This window comes from Cavia porcellus, unplaced genomic scaffold (assembly GCF_034190915.1).
Source record: "Cavia porcellus strain 051 isolate PalLab524CR breed Dunkin Hartley unplaced genomic scaffold, mCavPor4.1 scaffold_20, whole genome shotgun sequence".
Classification (NCBI taxonomy): Eukaryota; Metazoa; Chordata; class Mammalia; order Rodentia; family Caviidae; genus Cavia; species Cavia porcellus.
Window position 1 is genome coordinate 58,420,777 of NW_026947503.1, and position 22,123 is coordinate 58,442,899.

The 22,123-nt window shown below is 42.6% G+C and overlaps 1 protein-coding gene across 2 annotated transcripts in view; it reads right to left on the bottom strand.

Annotated features, from left to right (window-relative positions):
* Positions 1–213: 213 nt before the first annotated feature.
* Positions 214–22,123, bottom strand: part of Mib1 (MIB E3 ubiquitin protein ligase 1) — a 125,335-nt gene continuing 103,425 nt past the window's right edge. The window contains exons 14-21 of one of the 2 annotated variants that reach the window (XM_063231856.1): positions 21,946–22,032; positions 19,010–19,171; positions 14,681–14,862; positions 12,826–13,018; positions 11,437–11,515; positions 8,978–9,091; positions 7,134–7,234; positions 214–6,189 (exon numbers count right to left, since the gene is read on the bottom strand). In XM_063231856.1, coding sequence (XP_063087926.1) covers positions 6,049–6,189; positions 7,134–7,234; positions 8,978–9,091; positions 11,437–11,515; positions 12,826–13,018; positions 14,681–14,862; positions 19,010–19,171; positions 21,946–22,032 — 1,059 coding nt within the window. In that variant the 3' untranslated portion in view covers positions 214–6,048. The remainder of the gene's footprint in view (positions 6,190–7,133; positions 7,235–8,977; positions 9,092–11,436; positions 11,516–12,825; positions 13,019–14,680; positions 14,863–19,009; positions 19,172–21,945; positions 22,033–22,123) is intronic. The other variant, XM_063231857.1, reaches the window with a different exon arrangement.

Consider the following 22,123-nt stretch of genomic DNA (forward strand, 5'->3'; position numbering starts at 1 on the left):
TCCGGGCTAACCTCCCCCGGAGCGGCCCCGCGCGGACACTCGGGCCTGGCCTCCTCGGCCAGGGCTCCTGGCTTCTTTCAGGCCTTCAGGGACACGCGAGCTCCCGCCGGCTGCGCCCGACCAGAGAGGCCTCGCTCAGGCCACCCGGGCGGCACCTGGGCGGCTGCGGCCGCTGCACAGCGCGACCTTGCGGCTGCCACCCAGAAAACACACTGCGGGTTTCTAAAATGCTTTATTTAAAAACCTGTACAGTTCCAATTCAATAAAAATATCACCATTGGATATCTAATTATACAGCAACAGAACAAAAAGCACAGAGGTTATCCAAAATAAATGTAGTTTTAGAGTTGAATACATATGCTGTTTTTCAAATGAACGGAAAATTCTGCATTAGATAGGTTTTTCCTTTTAAACATCCAAGATACATTTCTTTTGCCTTAGAACCTGACAACCTCTTGACAACTTCACAAATAAGTGCTTCTGTTAACCTGAAAAATAAAACAGCTCCCAAGCTATTCAATGACTACCACGGTTTTAAAAGGCAAATAACCCAATGCCCTAAACCGCCTACCTAACCCTAAGGTGGGAAGGGGAGTTAGTTTTTTTTTCCAAAAAATAAAAAAAAGTTGAATCTTCCTATTTGATTTACTTCTTATCCAGTTATCCTACTCAGACCATTTTCATAATACATCCCAAGTCTGAAAGAACATGGAGGTGTTAAAATACAAAAAGGCTTCTTTGGTCCTTAAGAGGCCCCAGAGCTGACACGCCTGGGGACTCACAAGCAGGGTCACGGACATCTCACGCTGACCTAGAGACGGGCGCGCTCATGGATATGGTGAGATTTGTTTTTAGAGGCCTTCAAAATAAAAATTCATGTATATACTACAAAGAGCAGTTTCCAAAAGATCAGAAAAAAAGTGCTGATACTATACCAGAGCTTTTATTAATGGTAAATGTTTGCATCCTATTTTTAAAAGCTTAGCTTTTGCTAAGCATTTTTAAACAAAAGCTACTAAGCAAGAACCGTTTGCCATACAGAAACTATACCCACACATAAGACTTTAAATTTAATCCAACATTGAAAGCTGACAGTGGAGAACATACAAAGCAAACTTCTCTCAGTGAATACATTGCATTCAGAATGACACAATTATACAAAACTTAGAAACAACTTTATCGTTAGTCTCTAAGACCAGCATTAAGAATGACATGCAATTCGCACTTTCCTCTGAAGTATGTTTTTTACAGTGAATCACCTGAACAAAGGCTTTTCGCTTCTACACGCGAGACAGTCTGCTGCCCAAGCTGACCTCCTTGGATGCCGCTCAGCCCAGAAGCCACTCATCCAGGCCTCTGCACAGGCATAACGCAGTCTCTCTCTTCTGGGGACAGTGGCGGCCACTGTAATCCGTTTAAAACAAACAGCAGCATCAACCGCAAACCTAAGTCCTCCCCTAAAGAATGCCATGAACCTGGCACAGCGCAGGGTCGCCGGTACAGAGGCTGTGTGACGCAGGCCGTGTGTGACACACTGTGACACACTGCCTGAGAGCCCACTTCCCAGTCTGAATGGTGCTGCCACCCTAGTAATTCTTTCAAGGCACTGAAGAACTACACAGATGGAATTTCCAAAATCTAATTAACAGCTGCTTAAACTGTTAAAAAGCCCTGAGTCAGAACTTTCAATAGCTTCCTGAAATCATGTACCTCAGACAAAGTGGCATGTTTATTTTATTAAAAATGACAAGGCAAAGAAAAACTGACAAGGCCATTTTGCATTTTGGAGGAAACTAGCCATGTTTATGAAATGAAATCAAGAGGATATAGGAAAATTAAAATATTTGGCAGTATCACCTTTCTTGGTATTTTGTGCATGTCAATTGTCACTTCCAGCTACGGATTCAGGCACCAAATGTATGTGACAGGTCACTTCTGTGTACTCACTGCACTGTAATTTTCAACACAACAATGCTTCCAATTTTAACCTCTGTAGTTCCCACTTCCTCCTTATTCACAAGTAAGAATCCACGCTGGAAAACGTAATACTCTGGCAGAAAAGGAGGTAGAAAATGCTAACGTAGCAACAGACAATGTAACTTCATCAGCCCGCTGTCTGGGCCCGTCTCTCTCCTGTACTTTCCCCACCACCAGCAGGTGTACACTGCAACTCAGCCTAAAGGATGCCCGCACGCCCTCACCACAGGAAACCACACACACACCACGCCACATCCAACAGCTACCGCGAATTCAGCATTCTGAAGAAGTACAACTAATGAATAATACTGCTACCATTATATGTTAAGCTTCCAAGGAGACACACACACACACACACACACACACACACATAAAAAATCAAGTATATCAGCCAGCTTTCCTATCATAATATTCAAGCAAGTGAAATTAAGTTGCTGTGAAACTCTGAGAAGTGGATTTAATGATGACTGACATTTCTAACAAGGCACACATCACTGGTGACAACCTGTTACCTTCCCAATTCAGTATAAATTTAATGTTAACTTAGTCCTGAATTTAAACTGTGTTTCTCTGTCTTGGCTTAGGTTGAAATAAACCCCGATTAGCAGACCTTTAAACCCACTCCGTTGTTAAAGACAACCGAGGCAAAGGGTGGAACGCTGCCCAGAGCCCGGGCCAGGCCTGCAGGCTCCCGAGGCTCAGGTCCTGCCAACACCAGCTGCTGACTGGCCCAGGAGCCCGGTTTCCCTTGGTCACCGGTAAGGAATTAATGGATACAGTTTTCAGGATAAAGTTCTCAAGATGTTTCACAACAACATGAATGTACCTAACGCTACTAACCTGTATACTTCGAGTTAAAATGGCAAATTTTGTTTTTTTCTACCATGATACAAAAATACAAAAACATGTATTCCAAAATTCAATGTTTACACAAATTGTTACTATAAAACATTTAGACACTTTGAGAGGATAAGTGCTTTTCCTTTTGGATTTAAAAAAAGCAAGCTGTAATAAAATCTGTAACTTACAAAAAAACTATGCCTTAAACTGTATTAAGCCAGACCCCACGCGCTGGCAGGCCCCACAGGGCCGCTTTCCTCCGCACTCCAAACACTGACTTCCCGCTTCCTACTTGTTGCAGCCTCAGCACCGCAAGCCGACTCTCTCTGCTCATCAGCTTCAGTCCAAGTCCAAAAAGCATCCAGGATTCAGAATGGAACAAGGACAGCACCAGGGCAACACACAACCAGGCAGACAGTGAGGAAGCTTTGAAATTGGAACTGGACAAATCGTAAGCAGCATGCATCTCAGTATGCCAAAATGCTCTTCCAAATAAAGCCATCAGAAATACAAATCCAAGAAATCTATTTCCAATATTACCAATTAATGTCCGCCTCCACAGCTAGCCGGTCCATGTGCAATGCTTAGTTTATCATAGTTTGCCCAGCATAACTGACCACTTGTCTAATACAATATCCCTACACTAACTTTCTCTTCTTTTGAGCTTCTTGCTCCCAACAAAACTAACTAGGGACACGGTACAAGCATGAATGTCAGTGTGTGAACCAACGCGATCAGCACAGCGCCGCCGGTCAGCCTCATGTGTAGGAAGGACCCCGCGGAAGGGGAGGTGGGGGCGGCGAGGGGCACGGGACCCAGGCGTCAAAGGCCACCCTGGGCGCCCCCTCTGTCCCAAGGGACTGCCAGCGCACCAAGGCTGCCCAGTGCATGGGCAGGGTGCTGCGAGGCTCATTTTTTTGTTTTCCTCCAATGTTAGGTACCAGTCCCTGAAGCCCAAGAATGAGTCTAGGTCATTTTTAAAGATGCCCTTAGGCAGGGGAAAAGCTCTCCGGCCAGGATGTAGAGCCCTCGACGAGAGGGGGCACCACCTACATGGCAAAGCACCTCGGGCAAGTAAGTCGGAAGAGGTAGAGTGGATTCTTTCTCACAAACTGAAAATAATTTTAGATGCTTGGAAACATGACTAGAGAAAAACTTTCTACTCATAAAACAAATTTCAAAATGATACAGTACAGAAAACCCACGAGTATTTAGCACTAGAATTACAGTGGCTTTATGGCTTCTACTGGACGGTACATTTGTCATCTGGGGAATCTGGAAGGCAGAGCGGCCTTTAGGAATAGCTGTTTGAACACTGCACTCAGAAGGCCAGAGAGAGGGCCGCAGTGAAATGCAGCTGTGGCCCCACCCTGTCCCCATCCCCGGCTGCCCTGTCCTGCCCTGCCCTGCCCTGCGCTGTGTGTGCGGCGTGGCCTGGGGGAGAAGACAGCCGTCTCTCCACGTGACCTCATCGATCAGACCTTTCCATAACTTCAAAATGTATTTAAAAATAGCCTCAGTGGCCTGTTATTAGGTAACTGAAGAGTCAACACAAAGTTTCAAATTTGAAAATTTTACTGTTCAAAACAGTAACAATTTCTCAGCTAGACATACATATGGACTGCTGAGACTTAAACAGAAAAGCAGCCACCAGAGCTCGCCACTGTGGCAACAGCAGTGAAGTGGCCAGAAACACAGTGCTATGCTTAGACATGATTTTGGTTTTTTTGGACAGGCCTCCCTATATAATTCAGTTTGGGCTTGAACTCACTATATAGTCCAGGCTGGCCTCAAACTCAGAGGATTTTCCAGTCTCAGTCTCTCAAGTGCTAGGATTACAAGCATGTGCCACCACGCATGGTGACGTATTGTAGTGTTTTCATTTCAGAAAAACTGAAATAAAAGCTAGCCAGATTTTAAAAGGGGATAAAAACTACAAGAGAAATCTTTCTAGTTAGGAGTGAATTTATACACAGTATGTAGTAGACACTATTATAAACAGATGATTTTTTAAAAAACAATCTAGCAGCAAGAAACTCAAAAATTCCTAGTTAGGTGTCCATTTACCCTGTCACAAAAGGTAACTCCACTGAAGAAGAGAAAATGATCAGATGCTCTCCAGTCACAGGGTGCCCCTCTGCCAAAGACCAGAGACTAGAGGGAAGCAGGCTACTTCTCTATAACCATCCCTGTGAGATAATTCACAAAACCCCGGGCCCTGCTGGCAGCCGACCGGTATCTTCCCTGCAGTACAGGGAGAGACTGTCCTTACATTACAGGGTGCTGACAGCACGGAGCCTGGGCCCTGCCCAGGCAGATCCGTGACCTGTGGGAAGGGGCCGACGCAGAGGAGCGGGACCGCTGCCTGCGTGCTGAGCAGCGCCCAGAGGCCCAAGGCAAGGGCCCCGCACTGCTCAGACGCACCAGGGGTCGGCTTGGACACCCAAGGACACCTTCCGCAGGTTTCCTAAAGGGTGGCTGATCCAAGCAGTGTGTGCATTAATGTAAGATGTGACTACTGGTGGGGAACAGGTCTCCGTTCACTGTTTTTACTCCCTTCAGTTCTCCACTGTGATTGCTTAGTTTTTCCTGTTTGTATCAGTCATTTTGAAACTAGTCATTTGATACACATTAAATAAGCTAAATACAAAGTCATCAGAATTTGAAAACAAACATTTAGCTAACTTCTTGTTATCTTTAAAATAGAAACTTTCCTTCAATATTCTCTTCCCTGTGCATGACCTGTACCAAAACTTGTCATTTAATTATGTGACAACACAGCAGTGTGACTGCCCTTTCATTTGATGCAGGAGTGTTCAGGGCACCCACATCACTTCACTGTGTCAAATCACAATCAGCTGAAGGATAACTGATCATGTGCAATTATATGTTTTGAGGTCTGACAAATTTATAACCTATAGGAAAAAATGCAGTAAGAATCTACATAAAAGGATCTCCTCAAAGGATTTCCCTTTTTGAAGCCAAAAGTAAATTACACAATGTTTCAAATTTAAAAGAAAAATACACCTTTCCCCCCTACAAACAAATAAAAAAACCACAATATTTCTATGCCAAACACTTTTTTGTAGAGATATTTTGTTCTGGTACATTTACAGTCTCACCCTTTAGAAAATGAACTATGACGTTAGAAATTAATTCATTACAACTCTCAACTTGCTTAGAAGCTAACAGTCACAGCCACACACTCTGGCTAACAAAACACTCCGCTTCTCAGTATAGAAGAATCCTCCGCTCAATAGCCTTGCGACAAATGGGACATTCACTCATGCGGTCTCCACAGAGCTGGCAGGTCCCGTGGCCGCAGAGGAAGATCATGTTCTTCAGCCGGTCCAGACACACAGGGCACATCGTCTGTCATGGGAGGTGACACAGCAGTCAATGCAGAGACATTTTGTATTTTGAAAATGTAACACACGACAACTGTCACATCATTAATTTTCTTTTTTATATACATCATTATTTTTTATCCTTCTTGTAGTCAAGTGTTTTGTTTCTTTCTGAAAATAGTTTTCAAACATTTTAAATAGTTAAAATGCCATCCCTCCAAACCAGAAAAAGGATTTGTTCTTTCACGGTAATATAAAAGGCACTACATGAAATAAGCCCTACAGAAAGCAAAACCTGTGACCACAAAGACAATGGATGGGCACCGTGTGGCGGGGTGGGGACAGCACAGCTACACAGCCAGCACCGGCAGTCAATGTTCCACACTGTCCAGTCTCTGTCCCAGACCACAGCCACTTTACACCGAGGACACTGGGGTCTAAATCTCCCTCAGCGCAGGCCCCACCGGCCTCTGAGCACTGTGCCACCCTGCCCTGCCAGCCTGCTCAGGGCTTTGAGCTAAACCCAGGCTACTTTGGCACAGACCAGCAAGCACGAATCAAACACACTCAGAAAACTAGCAGTGTGTCAGCTACACCCCTGTGAAAACACTCGAGGAAGTCAGATTTATTCACTAAACATATTTACATTTAATGTCTCACTCTGAATATCTTTCCCAAGCAACACCAACAGTTCTGAGGCCTGCCCTCACCTCACAGGTGTGCAAAGGCTGCATGCTGGGACTTTCACTAACGTGGCTCAACATTAGTTCATGGCTACTGGTCATTTCTATTTTCTATTTGGGAAAGTATCTGATTAAATCTCCTAGTCCTGTTATCACTCTTCGCAAATATTCAAATACTACAAGTGATACACTACTGTAACCCACGTTTACTAGAGAAAATATCACTCGTTTCAGAGCAAAGGACTGTCATTCTGAGAATCACTGTTTCACATGACAAAATCATTACCTGTTCCTTAATGTCCTGTAGCTGCTGCTGTAACTTCTGCACATCTGCGTTGACATTGGTATTATCCTTGTCCTTTTGTAACACTGGAATATTCCCACTTGCTAAAATACAGACACAGACTTTTTTTAGTTATTACTGTTTTGACATAATAAGTGTATTTCTAAAATTATTACTATATTATTAAAAGACTATCAAGACAACAGATACAGTGATATTCACAATACATTCCTTCATCATAACCGTCCAAAGACACAGCTTTGCACACTAATTTCTAGTTACATTAAACCCAGCTGGACAAACCCCCCCCACACACACACAGCCTTTCCAATGCACTGCTTGCTGCATTTTGTGCTTTCTCTGCTCCTATTTCAAAGGAACCCAAGGAAGTAGGCAGCACAGAGTTCTGGTGGTGCTAATTAATACCTTGTGTAATTTTTATGAAGATAGGCAAGACCTAGCCTTTCTTTATGCCCAAATGTTCTTCTTCTTGTTATTATCTGAGATTTAAAGATTGTCATTAATAGTGCACAAAATGGAAGGTAACTGCTGATTTCACATTCCTTAGTCTTGGTCTTTCATTTCAATTTTTCCCTGGAATTTGCTGCTCTTTTGGTGAAAAAGACAAAAGCTTTGGAAAGAAACAGGTACAATAATGTTTCTCATTTATTCATACAGCACGTCTACGAACAAAGAAATCAAAGAAACCATCTAGCCAATATCTACTATAAAGACAAAAATTATCCCTAGTTTCACTGTTGGAAACCTGAAGGGTTGGGGTAGAGGACTCATCTAGCACAAGCAAGGACCTAGGCTCAATCCCAAGTTTTACAGAAAAATTAAAACTAAAAATAAAGGTCATGGTCAAGGTAAACAGTATTATTGGTCATTCTTCCACTTATCCACTGTTATAATTTAACTTATCTACAGATACTCTGTCCCGAATAATTACTATTCCACAAAATACGAACTACTTAAATGAACTTGCAAACAAAAGAAGTCAGGGTAACACTTCGGTAAACTGACAAAAGTAATCTGTAAGAGGAAGTCCTTCCTCAAGGTACACTCAACTGGGCTGGGGCCAAACCAGTGGGAGCTGAATGTGCTTAGGATGCATGAGGCCCCTGGATTTGATCCCAGCACCACACACACAGACACACACAATGCCAGGTGCAGTGGCACGGAATCACAGGTTCAGGTCTAGCCCGGGCAACTCAACAGTGAAGCGTTTGGAGGAAAGGGAGGAGGGACACCCTATTTCATCTTTTTGGTTTTTTGGTACCAGGATCAAACTCACAATCTCGAGCTTGCCAGTCAGGTGCTGAGTTAAATCCCTGGCCCCCAAACTACATCTTAAAGAAAGCATTTTTTTGTTTTTTTGTTTTTTTTTTTTGAAAACCAACCAAGCACGGTGGAGCACACTGGCCATTCCAGCTACGCAGGAGGTTAAAGTAAGAGGGTCACAAATTGGGGGCCAGCCGGGGCAACCAAGGGAGATTTTTGTCTCCAAGTTAAGTTCTCGTAAAAGAGCTGAGAACGTTTATTTACCATGTGCCCCTTGGTTCCAACCTCAGTACCAAAGCAAAAAAACATACCAAAGCCCCATGACCTACAGTATTCTTCACATCATACATGGAGGTTCCTCTAAAGACCAGTGCTCTGAGTTCTGCAATCATACCACAAGCTAGAAAAATAAAGTTTCAGGTTCTTACACTGTGACAAAGGTGCCAGAAAACCACCATTATTTCACTTAGTCTGAGTTTACACATCAGGTCTTTCACGGCAACAGTAACCGCAGTTACTTTCATGCAGTTCTCAACAAGAAGACAAAACAAGCAGCCGCTCACCGAGCTCGTCGCCAGTGTCCTCTGCACCCTTCCCGCCGCAGCACAGGATGAAGGGCGCCCTGCGCTCCACCACGGCCCGGCACTGCACACACTTCTTCATCAGGCTGGCGCAGTCTGCAAACGCACCACAGCCCCGCGTGAGCCAGAATACAGGCGCGGGGCTGCCTTTCTCTCCCCTGCCGGTGCCCAGAGCTCGACCCGCGCACGGGACAAACCCTAAACCGCCACACCAGTACACAACCCCCAGGCCAGATGAGAGAGCGGTCACCCTGAGAACCAGTGTTCTCCCGAGGAGCCTTGAGAGTGGAGCGCCTGGGAAAACACGACGTTTTCTAATCCACTTCTCTTCTATCGCAGTGGTGCAATGCAAGGCAAGTCCTTGGAGACAACCTCTTCCAGGCAGCAGTTCAGGAAAACACCAACATCCTTGCATGATCTTTCTATAATAAACTATCTTTCTATAATAATGTGACAAGGCTACACATGGTATTCAGGAGAATGCTTTCTCACTCCCCCAAGTAACGAGGCAGAGCTCTCTCTCACAAACTGCTAACACCAAGCCTGTGTAGTAAAAATCACTGTTTAGTAAAGTGTGATTTTGTTGATTAACTATAAAAGAGCAGCCGATACATTCTCTAGCATTAGCCTTTAATATGAAAACCTACTCCATATCTCGGCCTTGAAACTGGGTCTTCCCCTTTGTGGTTCACTGGCACAGGAGGACAGGCACGGCGATCACGCGGCCCCCCTACCCTAACCCTAACAGGCCCCAGTGCGGGTGCAGGCAGCCGGGGCCAGGCTGACAGCTACACAGCCGGAGCACATCTGAGTGCCCGGAGCCCAGGCGGGACCCTAAGGCCAGATGCTTGGTCACCGCACTGCCAAGGCGCAGTAGGGAGACACTGAGGCTGATCTGGGATTTGTCATCAATTTGGGGGCAGAGATTTTTCTTAAATTAAGGATTGTCTCAACATGTAATATACAACAATTATTTAAAATACTCCTGCGCCTATTTTAAGTTCAGTTATTCACTGTTTCTACCAGTTCTCCTTCAGCCCTTCAGAAGGGCTGTGCTCTCCTCCCTTCCTCGCCCGCCTAGCCGCTCCCTCTGCGTGGCTCCAGCATCGACGCTGTGTGAGCCAGGCACCGCACCAAACTCCTCTCAGAGACTTTTTGGGAAAGGGATGCAGCATTAGCCTGGCCCGGGGTGGGAACTGAGTGCTTGGACCGAGGCGAGCGGTTACTACAGACCCTCAATAGTTACTTCTTGGCCTCTATAGAAGGTCTGTCAGCCTCCGACCTATGGATACCTACGCAACCAGAGCTGTTTGCCTTAAGACAGAGCTCTTTCTCTTCGTGCTCCCTTGACATTATACCAGTTTCTGGCAAACAGAAACAGTTACCTGAGGGAGAATGTCATAGTCAAAAACCCTGGCTTTTTAATCAACTACCTATCAGAGCGGGACAGGGGCTACCAAGGCTTACAGTAAATCTATGCCAAAGAGATTAAACAAACATGCAATCGTGTCTCTAGTCAGACAGCTGAACTACTCTGTAACACGAAACACTGTACTTACATTGGGTCCATTTATATTAGGTGTAACTGTTCAATTTGTTTAAAATCTTTCATTGACAAAAATGAAAAAAAGCAAAGGAAAAGAGAGAATATCAGTGTGAGAAAGTGAGAAAGATGAAGGAGACAGAAAAAGCAAAGGCTGCAGGGACACAGCTCAGCGCTCAAGCACCTGCCCTGGCAAGCGTAAGATCCTGAGTTCAATTCCCAGTACTGAAAAAAAAAATGTCTAAAAACATCTCAACTTCAATACTATCCTTACAAAGGAAAGATATTTGTCTGGTGAGATGCACACATTTGTGTATCAGCACTTGGGAGGCTGAAGCAGGAGGACTGCTGTGAGGTTGAAGCCAGCCTGGGCTACAAAGTGAGTTCTAGGCCAGCCTGTACTACATAGTGAGATCCTGTCTCAAAAAACAAAACAAGAAAAAAAAAAAAGACAAAGGAAAGATTTTTATAAATCCTCTTGACATAACAGTTCATGGAAAACCAGAAATCATGGCTTCAAATGATGCTGTGAGATGTTTGGGGTGGGACAAGTACACAGGATAAACAATATTAAGATGCAAAACAAGGAAGATGTACCAGTTTCCATGTAGAAAAGGCTGTATTACATGTTTCCATCCTCCTTTTTGGAATTATATTTCTTCTAAGTGTGAAAAGAGATAAAAAATACAACTGAAATAAAAATCCAAGAACACAGTACATGCAGGAGCAGAAAGCGATAGAGCTGTCACGCTCACAGAGCAAAGGGAGGGACCAGGCCCTGGACAGTTGATCTGAGTTGTGCAGAAGACAAAACAAGCGAAACCCCTCACACGTGTACTTTTTGTTTCACTTCCCATTCTGATAATCACAAGGAGGAACTTGCAGAAAGACGACTTACTCTCGCAAGCACACATGTGTCCACAGGGCTGAAAAAGTACAGCTGCTTTCTTGTCAGAGCACACCACACACTCCTCGATCTGCGGACAGAGGGGAGACAGTGAGTGCACAGCGGAGGCGGGCGCCGCCTTCCTCTTCCTCCTTCTCCTCCTCTTCCTCCTTCTCCTCCTCTTCCTCCTCCTCCTCGGGAGCCATCCAGGCACGGCCTCCAGGCTCCGCGCCACTTGATTTCCCATCTACATCCTCAGGTACCCTGGCTTAACAAGACCACTGCTGCATGGATTCCCTGCCTGTCCTAAAGAACAGTACAGAAACCTCCTCCGAGACCAGCGACATGGGGCTAGACTTCAACTTCTTTTTTAAAATGGCTTTGGAAAGGAACTAAAAGGATAAGGAACAAAAGAACACACAAATGACTAAGAGGAGGTAGATTTACAACAGTAATAAAAATCTAGCCAGATGAACTGGCTCACCAAAGTCCAAGAACTTTTCTGTTACCTCCGGCTGCGGAAGTCAGCCTGAGAAAAGCCCCCTTTTCCAGGGCACAGTCAGGCTCCACGCTGGCCGGAGCCCAGCACTCTGGACTCTCCCTCCTCACTGATGGCTGAGGGCACACATCTCCCAGGCCAGCCATCGTTTCCTGCCCTCCCCAACCTCACCAGCCCCGAGTTCTGCGCTGTAGCTAGAACAACCCTGGCTTTGGTCCCCTTCCCACCGTGCCCCACCTCCCCGCCCAGCTTCACTCCTCTCCTCCATCCACTGTGCTCCCTCCTCACACACAGCCACAAGTAGTCTCATTCAGGGCAGCTTTGAACTCAGTGATCCTCGTGCCTCAGCCTGCCGAGGGCTGGGATTACCACTATGTGTTAATAGGCCTGGTTTAAATGCTATTCTTACAGGTTTCCTTCAATGACAATGATCATTACCTTTTAGCCACTTGGGGTCACTATTTCTTTATAACCAGAGGGTATGCACAGCAATTCTGTTGTGTGGGCGGGCATGTTCTTATATTTTACAGAAAATTTCATATAATACAAAATAAAATTAAAATATACCTAAAGGTTATAGAAGTCTTTAACAGAAAACAGTAGATAATTTATTTGAAACTACTATGCAAAAATATAAAAAGGAAACAGCAGTAAAAAGTTTTCTGCAAGTTAACAACAGTATCATTAAATTTCAGTAATGAACAGGGAAAAATAAGTACAATGAGAGCAGTAATGAAGTTCAGAAATTCCAAAATGATCACTTAATAGATATATAAATTTTATATTCCTATATTTAAAAATCATTATTTGGAACAAAATTAAATGATACCATATAATCTTAATTTATAATGATAGCCTCCAAGAACGTCACAAAATACTATGTAGAGTAGGAGATTCATCACCTTTGTCCTAGACTGAACTTGTTCTTTACAGATGAGGCACTTCTTGACTCGTGGAGAACACAAAGAACAGGTCGCGATGTGTCCACACGGGCCGAAGAGCGTGTCCCTCTTCATATCTGAGCACACCATGCACTCCTCCAGGGTTTCAGAGTCATTGCTGATCATAGACGGGCTCCGAGAACCCACCTGACCACTAAGAGAAAACGCCTCAAATCAAGCCCACCAAAAGGTTTCTGTAACAAAGTTTACTAATACAAACGTTCCAAAAATCATCTAGCGTATTATTAGTATACATAAAAACAACTCTGGTTATTTAAAAAATTAAGTGTTACCATCCTTATGTGAGGACCCTGTAAATTATATTTTTATTCATATACATGTTTCTGCATCTTCCTATCTACTTTTATTTAACCTTCAAACTGAATCATCCTCACTCAGCAGAAAAGGGTGACTCCTCTACTAAAGAAGTGAAAGACACTAGTAATAATTTAACATAAACAAACCTGAACTCCAGACCTGCCCCATCTCTACAAACACACTGTTATTGTGTGTGTGGCTCTCAGGTAGCGTCTCTCTCTCCCACATCTTGCGTATCTGTATCAGACAGCTCTACTGGACAGATCTTCATCAAAAGCGTAGGAATAAAACAGAATCCCAACCAGCAGCCATGCTAGTTAATTAACCAACGACAGAACATGAACCTCTCTGGACATATCACTGAGTATATCCTTAAGGAACATGCATTATAGAAACACAATATAAACACAAGGCACAGAAGTACCTATGTATAAATACTTATAACTAATTACAGCTAAAGAAAAGGAATAGACTTGTTCCTACAACGAGCTTCAGAAACTCTGATGCAGAGGTTCCATGCTGGACTCCCCATCACTACTGCAGTAATTGTAATAGTACAACAGTACCTTGAATCTAAGTCTTTCTACAATAGGACTTTTTGCTCCTTGAGGCAAGATTAAAAGAAATGTATGTGCCTTGCATCTTACTCTCATTGTAACCATAGCTGTGTGCAGATTTCAAAGAGCCACCATTTCATCACACGCGTGAGTTGTAAGAGGGGCGAGAGAACACAAAGGCCCAAGGCTAGCTACGGCCCCACTGGGTGTATAAAGTAAGAGTGCTCTGTGGGTAAGAAAGTAGATGTCTACCTTTCTGTAGGTCCATGATAGCTCACATAGGAAAATTACTTATGTCATATATAATAAAATCACTTTTTTACTTTCAGAAAAAAGACAGATATGAATGCCCGTCTTTAGAAAAAACTGCACACTAAACAGACTCACTTGTTCTTTCAACCCTTTACTGATATTCTGGGAGCAGCTACCAGGCTCTATGTGAGATGCTGAATCATTACACTTCGTGTAAGATACACCCTGTCACCGGGCAGAACACTTTCAATGTGTAAGACATTAACCGCAGTAACTTTCCTAGTAGAACTTTTCTTAGGAGAAGGTCCTCTAGCATAAAGCCCCCAGAAGCTGAGACAAGCTTAGGCAAGTTTTGGGGAACTCACTATCCATAGAGATACACACATGATGGCAAGGGCTGCACAACATGAATGTGAGACTTGTGCCTGGGGGGAATTTTTCAAGGAAAAAAAGCCCACACAAAGATACAGGAACTAAGCTGGCTGGGTGCACAAAACTGTCATCCCAGCACTCAGGAGGCAGGGGCAGGAGGAGTGCATCGAGTCCTAGGCCAGCCTGGGCTATACAGCGAGACCCTGTCTCAAAAACCTCTACAAAGCCAAAGATTGTCAGGTAGTGAGCTCCCCTACAATGCAACCACATGATATCTTGCGCACAGAGTATCAAGCTTTATGATAATAAATACAGACCTGACTTTCTCCTTGTGACACTTCGCCAGCGCTTTGCAGAGACTTGGATCAGGACAGAGATCAAGCGGTGACTGACCCTTCTTATTGCGAATGCTGAGGTCAGCGCCATTGGCAGCCAAGAAACAGGCAATCGATGCTGCACTCTTCTTCTCCGCCCCCTGGGTGCCCAGCCCCATTATCAGCTGAAACCAAAGGAGAAGTGTTGTGACTGTTCCTGTGGAACCTGCTAGCAACACACTCCCTAGACACTCGATACTACGATCCTGATTACGTGGGCGCTTACGTGTTTACGCCCTACTCCCACTCCTCTTTCCCTTCCCTCAGTCTCCTCAGGCATGCAGCGTGAGAACTGATTCACTCCAGCTGCAAAGGCAGATGGATCCAGGGTTGCTCTGTCTGGCTCTATTCTAGCACTCAAGAGGCTGAGGCAGGAAGATCACCTTGAGTTCGAGGCCAGCCTGGGCTATATAAATGAGTTCAAAGCCAGCCTAGCCTGTACTTCACAGTGAGACCCTGCCTCAAAAAAAAAAAAGAAAAAAAAATTCTGTTCTTCCAAAAACATTGTCAAAAGATGGGCTTGGTGGCATTGGTGGCACATCCCTGTAACTCTTGCTATTTAGGAGGCTCAAAGCAGGAGGACTGAGAGTTTGAGTCCTGCCTACACAACACAGAGACTCCATGTTAAAAAAACAAAACACTGTCACAGGAAGCAAAGGCTGAGACAGGAAAGCCAGCCAAACCCTGGCCTCCTGCCACATGAGACATATACCTCAAGAATCTAGCAGCAAAATGGCTGTCATCAGATGCAGTATCAACCTGGTTTGAGACCCATTTAGAGCCAAAAGCACCTTGGGGAAACCTGGATCAAACAAAGGGTCATCTCAGAGCCTTCTTGGAAGAGTGAAGCTCATGTTTATGGAGAAGGCAGGAAGGGAGAAGCCGTCAGTCTGGACTGCCCTCTACCCAGAGAAAACACATGCAGACTCATCTCAAGCAGTCACTCAGCCATGCATCTGCACCACTCGGAGGGCGAGGCCTCCCTAGTGCCTTCGACCACAGAATGTCTACTAAACACCTCGCACTTGGAAAGCATTTGGGAACACTATGAACAAGGCTATCATTTCTTTTTTCTTTGTTTTTTTTTTTTTTTTCCTTAAACTGGGAATCAAATTCAGGACTAAGGATGTAGCTTAGCACTATACCTCTTGAGTTCAGTCACCAGGGACAAAAATTTTCAATGATAACAAAAAACAGAGGAAAACTATAGGCCAACATCCTCCATGAACATGCATACAAAAGTCCGTAAGAAAGCACTCGCAAACTGAACTTAACAACATGTTAAAAAGATTTTACACCATTATCCAACTGGTTTCACTCCAGGGATGAAAGGATAGTTCAACATACGTAAATCAATAAACACAATACACCACTTAGGAGGATCCGAATAAAAATATCACATGACGATCTCAACTAAGGCAGAAAAAGCCTTTGATGAAATCCAACATCCCTTCACTCTGAAAGCTCTGAAGAAACCAGGTGTTGATGGGTCACTTCTCAATACAGTAATGGACACATACGACAAACCCAAAGCCAGCATCATTCTCAATAGGGAAAACTGAATGCTTTTTCTCTAAAATCAGGAACAAGGCAAGGATACCTACTCGCACCACTTCTATTCAACAGAGTTCTTAAAGTCTTAGCTAGAGCAATTACCAGAGGCAGAAGTAAAATAACCCTTGCTTATAGGTTAATGATCTCATCCTTAGAAGACCTATGGAAAGACTTTTAGTGAATAAATGACTTCAACAAAGTAGCCGTACATAAAGTCAACACTAAAAAAAAAAAAAAAAAAAAAATCAATGATTGTTCCATACACCAATAATGAACTAGCTGACAAAGAATTCAGGAAAACAATTTCATTCACAATACCTTCCAAAAACTTCCAAAAACAAATACCTAGGGAACAATCTAACCAAGGAAGTAAAACATCTGTAAGACAAAAATTTCAGAACACAGAAGAAAGAAATTGAAGTACACAACAGAAGGCAGAAAGACTACCATGAGCACAGACTGGCAGAATTAATACTGCCAAAATGGTCACATTCACAAAAGTGATCTACAGACTCAATGCAATGTCAATGAAAATACCAATGCCAACTTTCACAAAGCAATCCTAAGCAAAAAGAGCAAGGCTACAGGCATCACAATATTGCATTTCACATTACCACAAAGTCACAGTAACAAAAACAGCACAGCATTGGCATGAAAATAGACACTAGACCCCTGGAGCAGAATAGAGGAATAGAAACAAACTCACCAGCCATACTCATTTGATTCTGGAAAAAGCAAAAACACCACACTGGAGAAAAGGCAGCTCGTGAAACAAGTGGCACTGGGAAAACTGGGTACCCATCAGACTGAAACTAGACCCCTCTCTCTTACCTTGCAAAAAAAAAATAATTCAAAGTGAATCAAAGACCTAAATATAAGACCTGACACTTTGAAACTGCTAAACGAAAAAGAAAATACTTGAAGCCATAGGCACAGGCAAAGACTCCCTGAATAGGGCTCCAAAAGGACAGGTAATAGTATCGTAACAATAACCAACAAATGGGACAACATCAAATTAAATTTTTTCACAGCAAGGGTTATACCAGAGTGCAGAGGCAGCCTACAAAATGGGAGAGAATCTTTCCCAGCTACTCTTCCCATAGAGGATAAATATCCAAGATATATAAAGTATGCAAAAAGCACCAAAACGTTAAATAGCTCAATCAATAAATGGGCAGATGAACTGAACATATCTCAAAAGTAGCAGTAATATACAAATGGTGAATAAGTATATGAAAAACCAAGGTCAATATCTTTAGCCATTAGGGAAATACGAATCAAAACTACATAGTTGGTGCGGTGCGGTGGCACCCACCTGTAATCCCTGTACTCAGGAGGCTTAGGCATGAGGATCACTTTGAGTTTGACTCCAGTCTGGACTACACAGTGAACTCAAGACCTGGCCTGAACTACATAGCAAGACCCTGCTCAAAACAAATAATACAAAATGTTAAATGCCAGCAAGGATGCTGATAGAAGATAAATTAGTATAATCTGAGGAAATCAGTATGGAGGTCTTTTAAAAAACTAAAACTAGAGCTACAATTTGACCTAGCTGTACCACTCCTCAGTATGCACCTGAAACAATTAAAGACAGCACTTTCCAGGCACACCCGCACTCACATGCACTGCACACAGTTACAGCAGTCAAAATGCCTGGCAACGAGAATGGATAAAGAAAACGTGGTTCACACACACGCTGGGTATTGTTCAGCCAGAGATTCTGTCTTCTGTAGGAAAATGGGTGGATCCAGAGATCACTGTGTTGCTCACAATAAGCCAGGTTCCAACAAACAGCATGTTTAGTATGTCTGGTATCCTATGCCTAATACATGGAATCTCAACAAAGTGACAAGGTAATAGGGAAGAGGAATGGAATAAGCGGGGAGGTGAAAGGTCAGTAACAAGTGGGATGGGTCTAATCAACATCTATTATGTACACTGAAAACAGCAGGGAAAGTGGAGCAAGAGGAGGTGGGAGTGGTGTGATCAAAGTATGTTATAGCACATACAAATCTGCAACAATGAAACTCATTAATCTGTGTAACCAGTATGCATATATAGACAGACAGAGCTCACCTGAAACAATAAAATCACTGGGTATGGTGGTGCACACTTGTAATCCCAGCACCTGGCAGGCTGAGGCAGGAGGATTCATGCAAATTCAAGGCCAGCGTGGGCCACAAAGTAAGTTCAAGGCCAGCCTGAACTGCACAGTGAAACCCTTTTGTCTCAAAAAAACAAAAAATTAAAATAAAACAAAAATCCCAAAACAATAAGAAATACCGTCGCTGTGGTATAACATTTGCCTAGTATATATGAAGGCCCTGAGTTCAATCCCCCAGTAATGAAAACAAAAAATTAAAAAGATGAAAACAAAGACTTCAACAAAATAAAAAAAAAATTGAATAGATACTTCATCTAGTGTATGCAGTGACAAACAAACGAAAGTATTGTTAGGAAAATGTAAATTCAAACCATATGATACGGTATCATACCTATATGAACGGCTAAAGTTAAAAGAAAGAACTCAACAATTTTTGGTAAGACTGTGGAATAATATTTTTAGTACTGATTAGTATTTTGTTTATAAACTGAAATTCCAAGTGTGTAGCTGTGATAAAGTATTCTTCCCAGTACAGATCAGAATAGCAGTAAATAGAAAGTCTTGCTTTAAGAGAAGCTATACCTGTCCAGGTTAAGGCTCACTTTACTCACTGTGTTTTTCGATGGCTCCCAGGCAGCATCGACCTTCCCCACATCTTGCATGTCTTGCAGCTGACGCAGCTGAGATAATGTATGATGCCGCAGAGCTTCATGCAGGGGCGTGTCTCCATCCTTATCCTGAATATCCAGCTTGGCACCAGCACGGACTAAAAGCTAAGGGAGAAACAGATCTCATTTTGGTAAAGCACGCATATCCACTAGAAACTACACCATTATCTCGAGGAATGGTGAGCGTGCCCTGGGCCTTTTTGTGGGACTGGCCATTCCAGCCAATGACGCTGGCGTCTCTGCTACCTACCATGCTACAGCCCTGGGGCTCCTCACAAAGAGGCAAGTGTTCTGTAACTCAAATACACGGAACTAGAGCTAAAGAAAGAAGTGAGAATCAGTACACTGCTTAATTTATCTACATTAAGATGGGCTGGGGGCTTAGCTTAACAGCACAAGCGCCTGCCTGGCAAGGGTGAAGTCATGAGTTTGATCCCTAGCACCAAAAAAAAAAAAAAAAAAAAAAAAATCTACATTGAGATGACAATAGGGAAACTTAGCATTTTTCCCCCTCATTTCACTTTCAGATGAAATATGTTAAGATCTCCTACTAGGACCAAATCACAATGTTGAAAATTCTTCGATTAGCTAAACAACAAATAAGCAGAAATTATTGATTCCATTCTCTGGTCAATTTTCTCCAAAAGTGCAGTTCACAAGGAATGTCTAAATACCATGGAAGTGGGGCTGGAGGTTTAGCTCAGCGGCATAAGCATCTGCCTTGCAAGCAGGCAGTCGTGAGTTCAATCCCTGGTACCGATAAATGTGAAAAAGACAAAAAAAAAAAATTGCTAAATACCATGGAAGATAAATGAATTTTAGCAAAGGGATTTCAAACAACAATAAATGTGGGAGTGTTTGCTGAACTAGGAAAAATACATAGTTCGTGTATTTCAATATATATAACTTATGCAATAAATATAAAGTTTATTTCATGCTTTGCTTATGGTGATTTAACAATTTTCCTAATCTTTTCTACAAATACATACCATCAAAGAACTTTAGAAAAAATGTTATCTATAGAAACCAATCCCAAGTATATGGTCTTGTCTTAGCAAATTACACATTTTTTCTTTGTTCCAACAGATTACATAAAATGTAAGTATCTGAACCTACTTCTCAAACATGAGACAGCAGATTTCCTGGGGCCCACGCTGGCTGATCCAAGGGTGTACAGGAGTGAAAGTTCCCACCAAGCTCACGGTGAAGCTGACACCGAGGCTTCAGTGCAAACCTTACGAATCACTGCCCTACAGAAACATTGAATCTGACACTCTTTCAACTATTTTGTTTGAAATTCCCAAACTAAGAAAAAAGTTTTATTTCAGCCTTTTTGGAGTTTGCAGCAGCAAACATTGAGGTAAAGCTTTTAGTCTCTAGTTCACCTTCCATAACACGTATGAAGAGAGGATGCACTTTTAAGGCTAGTTTGCAGGTTCCTTTTTTGAAATTTCCCCATTTGAGGGATAGAACACTAAAAAGTAGTTTTTGTTTGCTATTTGTTTTTTAATTGTTGGGAATGGTCCACTAGATTTGATTTAAATCTTATTGGTGTATATATGCTCCATATCTATGTAAAAAAAATACTCTTTTTTTTAATTTAAAGAAAAACAAAACAAAACAGTAAAAGGGTACAAGTAATACAGAATTTCAAAAAAAAATAAACAGTAAGAAATCACTAGTTAATAGATTACATATTGTCATCTTAGAAATAGTTGATCAAGTTACAAAATTAGGCATACAAAGTAGACATTCAAACAGTGAGACTGCAAACAGTTCAATGATCCAACAAAAACTTAGTAATATGGTCATTTATCTTACACACCTAAACACACTTGCAGTTGTGTCCTTTAGACCACTTTCTTTTCCTCTCTTTTTTACAATAACATTTACACATTTTGGGTTTTATTACTCCCACAGTTATTATTACTTTAACAAAAATATTCTTGAATTAAATGTTCTATTTGATGGAGAGACTTGTGACTATGTTTTTGATGAACATCAATTATTTTCACACAACTCATATATTGACAACATTGTGTTTTTCATATCCTGACCTGACCAGACATCTACATATATTCCAGCATTACAGTACATAACTTCAAGTACCAAAAAAAAAAAAAAAGAAATTTGATATTCTGTGGATTAACAAATCTGGCAGTAAAATGACAGACTTGAAACTCAATTGAGATTTCTGCTATTAGAAATTAAAACCCCACTCAGTTAATATAAAATATTAGTCTAAAATCCTAAGTTTTGCAAAATATGTGTTTTTGTTTTTGAACCAGGGATTAAACTCACAACCTCCCACTTGCCAAGATGGCACTTATGCCACTGAGCTAAATCCCTGACCCCTGTGTTTTTAAATTCTTACTTTTTATTTTTTGAGACACTCTCACTACATAGCCCAAACTGGCCTCAAACTCACAGCGATCCTCCTACTTCAGCTTTGGATGTGCTGGGATTACAAGCAAGTGCTTCCATGCCCAGCCCATTTTTGTTTTAAGAAATCCAACACTTTAAACACCGGGCCTATGGTAGCTACTATTAAGTTGGATTGTCTTGTCGTGAAACACTATGTTGCTTAAATTGTTCTGTTCTGAAAAAAAAAGAAAAGAAAAAAGAAAAAAGCTGGGTGTGGTGGCTCACGCCTGTAATTCCAACACTTGGGAGCTGAGGCAGGAGGATCGTTGTGAGTTAGAGACCAGCCTAGGCTACAAAGTGAGCTCAAGGCTAGCCTGAACTGCACATCGAGATCCTGTCTCAAAAACACACACACAAAAAAGGAAATCCAACACTTTATCAATCTTCAAGAGGTTCTAAAGCTCAGTGCAGTTAAACAAACAACTGTAAGCTAACATGTGGTATCAGTACCATACCCTGACAATCTGGGTGTGCTGTCGCTCAACAGCAAGGTGCAGGGCAGTCTGCTGGTTCACATTCTGAATATCCAGGTTTGCATTCCCCTGAACGAGAACAAAGTTTATAAATGGTTAAATTGTGGCAACAGAGAAGAACATGAGAACTGCATTCATAGGAAAAAGTAACGAAGGACAC